We start from the raw sequence: 12,500 nt of genomic DNA on the forward strand, positions 1-12,500 counted from the left end.
TTTGTAAGCACACACACAAAAAGTTAAGACAATTCTACAGCATGAATCTTTTTTTATTGTTTTTTTTTTTAGATAACAATAACAGGTGAAAAAAACATCAACAAACAAATAAACAAAAACAAATCGACGGCTAAATAGCCCCCAAAAATGTTTTTTTTAAATAAAAATAAACGCGCAAGCAATGCTCCCTCTCTCTCTCTCTCTCTCTCTGTGTGTGGCTTTACAATTATCAGAGTTGCAACCGCCTGTTACAAAAGGGTAAGTGAAAGTATTTGGCAATATATTGTAACCACTCGTTTAATTTTTGTTTCGGTGTGTATAGATCTCGCTAGCTGGAGAAAACAAAACAAAACAGAAAGGCATTATCCGTGAAAAGATTATATTATTTCATTGAATGACACGTTCCTGAGACTGTTTGATAAAAGTTTCAGTTTCAGTTTCAGTAGCTCAAGGAGGCGTCACTGCGTTCGGAGAAATCCATATACGCTACACCACATCTGCCAAGCAGATGCCTGACCAGCAGCGTAACCCAACGCGCTTAGTCAGGCCTTGAGAAAAAAAGGGTGAATAAATAATAGATAAATATATATATATATAAAAAAGAACTAATAATAATAATAATATTACGCATAAGGCGCAAAAACTTGATGAAGTCAACTATAAGCGTACACAAATGAATAAATAAATAAAAAGGTAATAATAATAATAATGATAATAAAATAAATAAAAAAGACAACAATGATGATAAATAAGCAAATAAATGTAAAACATGCATTCACACATACACACACATACATATGCATAACAGATATGCACCAGTTTCACAGATATCAAAAAAGCACAGTGAAATACACAAATTGATAAAAAACAAAATTGAAAATAAGTTCGATTTCCAAATGCAAACCATTGTGCAAAAGCTGTGTTTTTCCCAGTCAACTTGTACATGTATTTGCTTTGAAGACGTTTCTGGGTGTTGATATGCATATCCCCCAGTGACCTTGAATAATGGCGAAACTGACAGCGGCCCGACAGTTGTAAATTCTGTTGCTGAGTGTGCCTGGTAATTGCCTACTTGAAGTGGTACAAATGGATGAGAGTGGAATGCCTTTGACATCTAACAGTGATAGTGCTGTTTGAATTATATGTAAGAGCGGTAGGAAGATTGACGGGCAACTTGGGTACGTATTTGTCTGTATGAAGGTGGTATTGGCAAAGTGGGTTTAAATCAAGGTGTAGGTAATAATTACGAATGATTTCGTTTTGTTAGTTAGTTAGTTAGTTAGTTAGTAGTAGTAGTAGTAGTAGTAGTAGTAGTAGTATTTCTTTTTATCACAACAGATTTCTCTGTGTGAAATTCGGGCTGCTCTCCCCAGGGAGAGCATGTCGCTATACTACAGCGCCACCCTTTTTTTTGTGTGTGTGTGTGTGTGTATTTTTCCTGCGTGCAGTTTTATTTGTTTTCCTGTCGAAGTGGGTTTTTCTACAGAATTTTGCCAGGAACAACCCTTTTGTTGCCATGGGTTCTTTTGTGCGCTAAGAGTAGTAGTAGTAGTAGTAGTAGTAGTAGTAGTAGTACTATGATACGTCAGCCGGTCGTGTCCGACTATGACAATCAGAACAGCAGAGGGGGCAACCGCACTGTCCCAACTATCTGGACTAGAATTTCATTATATTATAGTGGAGAGTGTTGTGCCCAAGGTACATCCCCACTCTCTCGGCCAAGTAAAAGAGGGTTTTAGGACTGACAATCGGCCCGGCGTTGAGATGGTTCCCAAAAGCCAACTAACTAAGACTCCCAAGGCTGCAGCGCTAAGAGGCAGTGGTATCTTGCCTCCTAGTTTGAGAGTCATAGCCCTTTCACAAAAGACTAAGCTGTGAATGACTTCCCATTGCAATGGAGAAACCACTGATCATACAGCTCTCACTTTGCTGTTGGCCCAACTGCAAGCTTAGTAGTAGCAGCAGCAGCAGCAGCAGTAGTAGCAGTAGTAGTAGTAGTAGTATAAATGACCCATGAAAAACCAGATGGTCTGATGTGGAAGAGAAAAGAAGAGGAGGAAGGGTATGACGCCATCAGTGGACGCCACCCCACCCCAACTGCAGCAGCGAGAGTGAGAGAGACGTACGCTTGAAGCTTTTGATGCTTTGACGCTATATAGCTCATTGGCCATGAGGTCCTTATATGACATGGGTGAATGCGTCAACATGCTTTCATTGCATAACAAAACATTCGAATAAGAGAGAGAGAGAGAGGTGGAGGGGGCAGAGACAGAGAAACAGACAGACGGATAGACAGACAGAGGCAGATAGACAGGGAGAGTGACAGACAGACAGAGACAGACGGAGAGAGAGAGGGTAAGAGAGAGACAGACAAAGAGAGAGAGAGAGAGAGAAGAATGGATGATTGAATTAATGATTTGATCTTTATTTTCCAACGGTGGATATAATAATTATTAGCACAATGGCCGACTTACACACACACACACACACACACACACACACACACACACACACACATATATATATATATATATATATATATTAGATATACGCAATACGTCATGCATATGGAAAGAGAGAGACAGAGAGAGAGACAGAGAGAGGCCACAAGAACAGACGTCCTGAGCAAGGCATTTCACACCCTAACGCCCGTTAATTGTGTCTGTGGAGCAGTTATCGTAATTTAAAGAAAGATACCACCGTTGGAGTAGAAAGCAGTGTCAACCCTGTCACACCCCTTACTTCACCCCCACCCCCTTGCCCCACCCCTCCTTCCTTCCTTCCCCCTCCCACCCACCCCCCTCTCTCTTTCTGTCTCCCTTTCCAATCAAATCAGTGTTGCGCGTTGTACACAGTGGAGTTGGTTGAGAAGAAGAAAGTGTCGCATGCTTTGTACAGAACTTGTGGTCTCGCTTCAGGCTGTAGCGGGCTGCAGTGCTGTGCAAATGAATGAATGCCACCCCCACCCCACCCCACCCCTTTCTCTCTCTCTCCCACCTCCTCTCCTTCTCTCCTCCCCTCCAGCAGACCCCCCCCCCCCCACCCCCCGGCCCCCCACCTCCGCGCCCCTTCCTATCACTCCTCCCCCTCCCTCAGCCCCTCCCCCTCCCCTCTCCCTGCACACTCCCTTGCTAAGAAGTTTCTCAAACTCTCTCGCTCTCCTCAGCGCGCTTGTCTCGCTCTGACTCGCAAAATAGCTTAAAAATCGAACTCTCTTCTTCAGGATGAAAACGATGTATCCTGTCCTTTACTACAACCTGCCTCCCCTTTCTTTGCTGGATTGGACTCGCCCACGATTTGACATTTACATGGAGTGGAGTAGGGCCTGGACTGGTCGACGGTTATCTGATAAGGGGGGTGTGGGTTGGTTTGGGGCTTGGCGCGAGGAGGGGGGGGGTTGAGAGAGAGAGCGAGAGAGAGACAGAGACAGAGAGATAGAGCCAGTCGTGTGAGTGAGTAGCTGCTGCTGCTTGCGAAAGAAAAGATCTCGCGGGCAAGCGAGAGAGAGAAACAGAAAGAGAGAGTGAGAAAGGGAGAGCATTGGGGAGAGAGAGAGAGAGAGAGAGAGAGCGAAGGCGCTTGCAAGCAGACTTAGTGAGAGAGCTTCGTCAGTTGAATGGCACACACCACTGGAAGAGTTTCAGCGCATCCACCAAGCTGAGAGAGAGAGAGAGAGAGAGAGAGCGGGGGAGAAAGAAGAGACAAGAGAGAGAGAGAGAGATACTGTACTGCGGGCAGCGGCGCGCGCTGCGAGTGGCGTTGTGTAGCAGTAGTGGAGAGACGAGAGAGAGAGTGTGTGTGTGTCTGTCCGTCTACCAGTTCCCCCCTTCACTCACTGGGAGTTGGGGGTTTTACCAACCACGAGAACGCGCACCTCGTGTTGTCGTCTGCTCTCTTTTACCAGGAGGAGGACGGAATGAGCTGACCAGGAATTGTGATACCGTTACAGTGTCTTCTTGTGCTGTGTGAACCGTCGGTTGTTCTCTCGCAGGGATGTGTGACTTGTGACTGAGTGAGTGACACACCTCCGGTGGGAATATTGTGTGTGGACTTTGTACTATTAAAAAACAAAACAAAAAATTAAAAAACAGAACAATATCAACTCTTGTGTGTAGTTCCACAACCTCGCACTATGCTACCACCACCACCCTCCTCACCACCACCTCCACCGTCCCTGCAACGACAGCGGAAACGGAGGCGGGAAGGATAAGAACGGTGATGGTGATGATTACGACGACGACGACGACGATGATGATGATGATGCTTTGACGACTGACGAGCAAGTTCTTCTTCGTAGCACTGCAAAGGCTTCTTCTTCTTTCTACCTTCTTCAAGACATCGTCTGCAACTACACTGCTACTACTACTACTACTACTACTACTACTACTGCTACTACTTTTCAGCATCATCGGTGGAGAAAGTTGAGGGGTGTGAGGACAGGAGTGAAGATGACAAGTGCAAGAAACGTGTGTGTCACCCTGTAGTGCTTTGTTTGACGGCCTCAGTCGGTTGCTGCTGCTGCCCTGCTGCTGCCAGTGCTATCTGTAGCGACTTCGTCAGCTTCAGCCGGCGACAACGGCATCAGAGTGAGTGTGTGACAACGAACGGGCTATCAAGGAGTACAGTTTGTGTGTGTGTGTGTGTGTGTGTGTGTGTGTGTGTGTGTGTGTGTGTGTGTGTGTGAGAGAGAGAGAGAGAGAGAGAGAGAGAGAGAGAGAGTGTGTGTTGTTGTTGTGTTGTTTCAGCACTAGTATCCACCAGCCAGATCGATTGGAAGATCTGATAGGAGGAGAGCGAAAACTTGGAGCTCTAGTTGAGTGCTAGCTGTAGCTCAAGGGAGGAGGAGAAGGAGGAAGAGGAGGAGGAGGAGGAGGAGAAAGTGTGTTGTTAGTTCGACCTGTCTGTCGTCTAATTTGTGTGAGGTGTACAGGAATCTGCGACTACGCTGACAACAATACTACATACCTGCTTTGGATTCTGTTTATTACTTGTGTTCAAACCTCGCCTGTAAGGGGAAGAAGGATATTATAATTACTACAAGAAAAAGGTTCCACTGCATTTCTTCTTCCTATCTTCCTTTGGGTTATCGTTCTGAGCAGTTTTGTGTTCTTCTACTCAGAAGGATTTTTTTCATTTGTTTGTTTGTAGTGTGTGTTACTGTTGTTTCATTGGTGAAACTCTTTTTTTTTATAATTTACATGGAAGCAGTAGTTTCTTGTTGAAGGTGGAGTATGCACGTTACTTTTATTTATTAACTTACTCGTTTATTTATTTAATCATTTATATATTTATATATTTATTTATTTATTTAGATTTATTTTACATCTATTCCAGCGTTGTTATTCTGTGTGTGTGTGTGTGTGTGTGTGTGTGTGTGTGTGTGTGTGTGTGTGTTTTCACAATGTTTTGAATTCGAGAGAATCTTGATTGTCTTTTCTTTTTTTCTTCTTGTTTTTTTTTTTTTTTTTTGTTTTGTTTTTGTTTTTCCTTCTTCTTTGGGGGTGGGTGTTACATTCTTCATTGATTTATTTGATATTCATATTGATTTACATATTCAAAACGTACAAGAACTAACTGTGTCTGTTACATATTTTCATTGCTGCAGTACTTTGCTGTCTTATCTCTTTTTTTTTCTTCTTCTTTTTTAAGAATTACGAGGAATATTTATAAATTTACAAAACGTTCATAATATTTAAATACTAAAAAATAAATTCTGTATCTTTTCATTTGTGCTCTTTAAAAGAGAAAAAAACCCATCAAAGAAATACAATCAAATCAAACTGATCGATCAATAAAAAAAATTATAGTTTTCGTTCTGATTTCGATACGAAGCTTACGATTTGAATCGTATGAATCATAGTATACTTGTGATTTATTTGAAATAACGACATTTCTTTCCTTTTTATTTATAATTTTTCTTTCTTTTTTTTCAGTTGCGAAAAAGGACTCAAATTGAACACTGACCATTAGAGGGGAGAGGGGGAGAGAGGACAGTTCCTCAACAAATGTCAGAGTGACCACAAGAGGTATTCATTCATTCGTTCATTCATTCATCAATCCACCTCCAGGCTACTGTTGAAAGCCAGTGATTACTTAACTCGGTGGATCAATAATACAGCGCCGGCTATACTCACCGGTCACCTGTTCATCCATTATTAAACCCCTGCTGTGCACCTACTCGCTACTGTGTCTTCTTGTCTGATTATCGACCCGGCAGCCGGGACCAAAACCCCGGCGTCTGTCCACTAGCTGTGCGTGTAGATTATAATCATTGTCTTCTTCTTCTTCCGTGAGGATCATCTTCGATTTTTGTACAAGCTTCCCCATCAGAGGCTGTTGAACCGGTTGTTGGATTTATTCATTTATTATTTTCTTTTCGTTAACGGATGAAGCTTGGATGGGGATGTAGAAGAAGGATGGAGGATTCAGCCTTTACTACGATGTGTAGCACTGGACGACGGACTACTGGAGGAGAAGGAGGAGGAAGAAGAAGAGGAGGAGGAGTTGTATTGACCAGAGGAGGCCTGAAGATGGCAAGGATGCTGGTTGTGCTACTGGTGATGGTGGTGACGCGAGTGGATGTTACTATGGGTCGGGATGTCGGTGAGTGGACTAGCTTTTTTTTCTTTTTTTTTTTTTTTTTCTTTTTTTTTGGGTGGTGGGTGGTGCTGTTTTCTCTATTTTCTCTCTCCTTTTTTTAAATTTTTTTTTAACAGACTATATTCTGTCCCTGTCTTTCGTTTTTTTTTCTCTCTCTCTATTTTTCTAGTCTTTTCCTATTTGTTTTCTAGTCCGTCTGTCAAATATATTCTGTGTGTCAGCGTTCTCTCTTTCATTATAGTCTCCGTCTCTGTCTCTCTCTGTATGTCTGTATGTTTGTCTGTCTATCTTCTCTCACTCTCATCTCCCTGTCTCTCTCCCTTCATCTCTCCCCTACCTCCCTCCCTCTCCCCCCCCTCTCTCTCTCTTTCTCTCTCTCAGCCTTTTCCCCCTTGTCCCTCTCACAGTCAGTACCGCAAACTGATTCTGATTTTTTCTCCGTGTATTTTCACGCACCCCCAACACTGTTACCAAAAGGAATGTATTTATTTTATTTCTGTTTGAATGTGCTCTCTATGCATTCCCGCTTTTGACTCTTTTTTTTCAATATCTCAAAGTTGGCCATTTCAATAATCAATCTGATTAATAAAGAATCTACAGATATATATATATATATATATATATATATATATATATATATATATATACATTAGGCCAAATGGTTAAACTGTCAGTGTGAAACAATTTAATGTAAAATTGTCATTATCAATATTTATTTATTATTATTACAAACGATTTTTTTTAATATAATTATTAAATCCGAATCGGTAGTGCTTTTCTTATTCTATGATTTAAATAATCGATTCCGTCTATTGGTTTTATATATCTTTTGTACGTTGAAAGTCAAACCATATAATTTATACATTTATTTAATTCAGTCGTCTATCGATCAAGAAAATGGATGTACTGATTTGTCCTTTCTCCATTGGCAATGAGGAAAGAATGATATGTAATGACTGATATCCATCACAAATCACATCAGTGATTTTCTTAAAAGTGTAAACTGGTGCCCCTCCCCCTCCCCCACCCCTCCCAGTTCCCGTCATACCATTTTCACCACCCCTCTTTTCCCCACACCCCAACCCCCCTGCCCCCCACCCTCCAGCCCCCTCACTGTCCTACAATCGCAGTCTGTTGATATTAATATATTTCTTTTAAATTCCCACATCTACTCTTTGATGTGTGTTGTTTTTTTTTTGTTCTTTTGTGGGTTTTTTTTTCCGTGTTTCTTCGTTCTTATTATCACCGTTTTGATCAATTTTCTTCTGAATGTTCTGTGGCATCGGGGATCGAGTCTTTCTTGCTTTGCCAGTCTCTGTGGAAACCTTGATAAAATAATCAACATTCCCTCGTAAATTCACACGCTCACACGCGTGCGTGCGCGCGCGAACGGTCGGGCGCACATTGAAGCGTACACGCTTACACACACACACACACACACACACACACACACACACACACACACACACACACACACACACGCACGCGCACGCACACACACATACACCCACACACACCCACATGACACATGACAGTGATAACATCATGCATTTAAAACAAAAAAAAGAAGACATAATTGACTTTCGTCAGATTAACCTGACGATGAACTCGCATTGTGAAAAAAAAAAAAAAATCAGACATAATTGCCTTCCGTTAAAACGTCAAGTTAGGGGGTAGGTATGGGTAATTGTGAACGATCCAGTCAAAGCGACCAGCTCAACGTGTACACTGTAAAGATTACATGTCGTGCCATAGTCAAACGTACTTCTTTTGTTTTTGAAGGCTTTCTCCGACTGGTTGCACCAGGAAAAGTTCGTCTGCTCATTCTTTTCAACTTTTTGTCGACGTTTGAAATAGCAAGGGTGCCTGAGGGTAAATGCCAAGGAACAAGTCTAATTGCAAACGATGGCTTTGAGTACATGTAGATAATCAAAACAGAAGCAGGTCTTTAACTCATTAGACATAACATCTTATTGGCACATCGCACCAGACTGTTGTATTGTTGATTTTGATCACACATGCACAAAAACACACAGACATTTAAACACACACACCCCACACCGCACACAAGCACACCCTTTTGAGAATTATCAGTAACTGTGCAGCATCGTTCGCAAATAGAATAACGTCAAAATATGCTGTGGTCTAATTGCAAACAACAATATTTTGCAAACTTCTGTCAAAAGTGACGTTCTAATCTGTCACCAGTATGCTTTCTTAAATTCTCCCAGCACTAGTAATGCGCATTCAACATATCCGATCAAATAAAACTATTCTAAACTGTGTCGAAGTTCAGGTCATACAACTTGCTTCCCTTGATTTTAGGATTTTGAGAGTACGTTTGTAACCTTGGTCGGCAGTGGTGCGCGAAGAGAAGAAACAGCGCGGAAATAGTCAGAAACAGCTGATGTTTGACTGGTTCTTTGAAATGGATACTCAATAAGGTATTAGCAAAAGGTCGAAGCAGACGTTAAATTGAGAAATGCAACCGTTAAGAATGCTTGGAAGTGGGGCGGTATACGAATCATTCGCAATTACACGCTGTTCGCAATTACCCATACCCACCCTAACCTGACGATGAACTCACAAATTTATTCTGTCCACCCAAGCAATTTAAAGCAGACGCAAAGTCTCTCTCTCTCTCTCTCTCTCTCTCTCTCTCTCTCTCTCTCTTACATCTTCGCCCCATCACCTCACCCCTTACCCCCACAACCCTTTCCTTCGAATCACAGTCCACTTCTCTCACACACACCCCCCTCGTTCCCCCCCCCCTCGCCCCGTCCCCCCACACACCTAGTACCTACACTTCTCTTCACCCCTTCCCTCCCCCTAGTCCCCACCAACCCCAGTCTCGCCCCTAAACCAACACCTTCGACACGACATCCAGCTTTTTTATCGTGTGTGTGTGTGTGTGTTTAATAAAAACAAGAACAAAAAAAACCATACAAACAAAAAAAACAAAAACAAAAAAACAACAACAAAAACTGACCCCAGCCTCTCCAAGTTAGTTTCCCCAACGATCAAAACTACCTCCGTCTACCTCTCCCCCTCCTCCTCCTCCCTCTCCTCTTTCCCCTAACTCGCTCTGACCAATCCAAACATCTTGTAGCAGTTACACAAACGGCATACCAAGGGGTCCAGGGCTGGCGGAAAGCCGTGTAGTATGCCCCTGGTCCAGGTAAAAACACTTCACGGCGGCTAAGTCGATCAAATGAAGACAGAGAAAGCACAGCGCGACCACCACCACTGGGTTGTGAGAGAAGTCGTTAGCAGTGAGTGGTGGTGGTGGTGGTGGTGGTGGCAGTAGTACTTACTTACTTACTACTAGTACTACTTCAGGTTATGGTCTTTTACCTCTGACCACTCCATCCACACACATCAACCCCCCCACCCCCACCCCCCCCTCTCTCTCTCTCTCTCTCTGTCTTTCATTCTTTCTCTCTCACATTCTCTGCTCTTTGTCTTACTCGCTCTCACTCTCTCGCTCTATATTCTCCCATCGCCTTCTCTCTCTCCCCTAGATGCACGACCATTTTCACATTACCCCCGCTATTCCCCACCCCCCTCTCTCTACCTCTATATCTCACCTCCTCCCCCTTCCCTCCCTCTCTCTCTCTTGCAAACCCAGCTTTCAACAATGAGGACTCTCTCTCGTTGACTGCACATGTGGTATAGTATATATTATACTCAGCACTACAAACTAACTACTCTCTCTCTGGGTATCTCAACTCGCAGTTAAGGACGAGTGGTGCTTAACACTGCGTCAGCAATTAGTGACGGTCAGATTGACCACAAGGCTTGGAGCGGTTACGTCACTATGCAGAGCGGTCAGTCGTGAAGTCTTGCCGGCCTGTAGTGAACTGCGCTGAGAGAGAGAGTGTGAGGGGGGGGGGTAGGGAGAGAGAGAGAGAGAGAGTGTGTGTGTGTGTGTGTGTGTGTGTGTGTCACAGAGAGTAACAGAGCGAAAAACAGAGAAGCAGAGAGAGAGAGCATAGATCTTCTGTAGTCATGTTGCGGCTAAAATGGTTGCAGTTTCCAAAGTACGTGTACGCATTCACGCACTCTCCAGGAATGGTTTTAGTATTATTATGACGATTCCTTCCTCTTGTTCTTCTTCTCCTCTTCCTTCTCATTATTGTTATTATTATCATCATCATCATCATTGACATTCCTTAGGGAACGTTTGTTGACAGTATATTAGATTCACTGAACAAATGATTATTTATCAATATATTTATATATATGTTTGTATGTATATATCAAACGACACTAATACACAACATAACAAACTAACCATCCCCTTTGCACGACCCCAGAATAATACAATTTTTTTAAAAGATCATGGCTGTTGAAACAGATGTTGCTCGGATGATAATGTTCCCCAAACTAGCGAACTGACGCTTAAATAAACTTCCGACGTGAAAAACCAAACCGACACCGGAAAGAGCGCGCGCGTGCCACCTGACGTCATTGTTTCAAGTCGACGGGACTTCCGATTACACACCAGTGCTCATTTTTTATTCACACACACACACACACACACACAACCGTAGTAAGCGGGGACGTCTTTAAACCATGATTTACACATATATCTTGGTCGTTTTAAAGTGTATGTGAGAGAGAGAGAGAGAGAGAGAGAGAGCGTGTTTGTGTGTTCGCAGAGAGAGAGAGAGAGAGAGAGAGAGAGGGGTGGGGGGAGCGGTCTTAATTCAGTTCAAATCTCATTATAATAAACAAGCTTGTCAGCTTGGCGACGTTTAAGTGAAGTGTTGAAATTTGGCAGGGCTCATTGTGTACTTAATCTTAGCGAAGCGAGTGCTCTAAATTATGACGTGAATGTTAGGTGAGTGATGGGACTGGGTTTTTTGTGTTATTGTTTCTGTTTGTTTTATTTTCTGTAATTTTCTTTGTTTTTTTTTGTTTTTTTGTGTGTGTGTGTGTGTGTGTGTGTGTGTGTGTGTGTGTGTGTTGGGTTTGTTTTTCTTTTCCCTCGTTCTGTCTTTCTCTGTTTTCAGTCTTGTTCCTTAACGTCTCTTTCTTTCTTGCTTGCTTGCTTTTATTTATTTCAATTTTTTTCATATCTATTAATTTTTATTGTAAGGGAAAACCTTGTTTGATGTAGCAGCGAGAGGGATGTGGATGTTCTGAGGAAATGTTTAAAACAGGAAGGGGGAGTGAGGGAGGGAGGGAGAGAGGGAGAGAGAGGGTGGAGGGTGGAGCAGACGCCAACCGACAAGAAAATAATCTGAAACAGAGAGCTCCAGATAGGTATATTATGTCTACTTTCATATATCGGTATATATAATATTAACCTATCTCTCGTTCTCTCTATTATGTGTAAGTATACAGGGGAACGGTATCTGTGTGGCGTAGCTTGAGAAAAGACTAGTCATGGCACAGAGAGAGAGAGGAGCTGGTTCTTTATTTAAAGGGGTTGTATACATGTCCGCTACCTCTCGGCTCCTTCTGTGGGGATTTCTTCCACCCGGCTACCCAAGCTGAGTGTAGTAGGTGGTACCAGTAGTAGTCTGGACCTCGAGTGTTTTGTTAGGAAAGGTAGGAGGGGGGGAGGGGGAGGTGGGGAGGGAGGGCCAGGGTGGTGGAGGAGGGGGAAGGATAGGGGGTGAAAGAAGCCGTTCGCAACTTTAGATCCGTGATCAACCACGCGCTACGTTTCACAGTTAGTTATTCACCTGCAGTTCTATATATATATATATATAACTCTCCTGATTTCTCTCTCTGTTTTTTAGGGGGTAGGGGAAGGGTGTAGGGAGTGTGGAGGTAGGATTTGGGAAGTAAGGGGAGAGAGGTGGGGTGGGTTTGAGTTATTGTTACGCGCAAGAGGGGTTGGAGGGGTATGGGGGTGAGGTGGGCGGGGGGGGGGGGGGTGAGGGTGAGGG

General features: G+C 43.1%; 1 protein-coding gene across 1 annotated transcript in view; it reads left to right on the plus strand.

Moving 5' to 3' along the window:
- Positions 1-3,745: 3,745 nt before the first annotated feature.
- The window catches only part of LOC143276024 (discoidin domain-containing receptor 2-like), a 336,888-nt gene continuing 328,133 nt past the window's right edge, over positions 3,746-12,500 (plus strand). The window contains exons 1-2 of the mRNA XM_076580410.1: positions 3,746-4,586; positions 5,934-6,603. Coding sequence (XP_076436525.1) covers positions 6,387-6,603 — 217 coding nt within the window. The 5' untranslated portion in view covers positions 3,746-4,586; positions 5,934-6,386. The remainder of the gene's footprint in view (positions 4,587-5,933; positions 6,604-12,500) is intronic.

Source organism: Babylonia areolata, chromosome 31 (assembly GCF_041734735.1).
Source record: "Babylonia areolata isolate BAREFJ2019XMU chromosome 31, ASM4173473v1, whole genome shotgun sequence".
Lineage (NCBI taxonomy): Eukaryota > Metazoa > Mollusca > Gastropoda > Neogastropoda > Buccinidae > Babylonia > Babylonia areolata.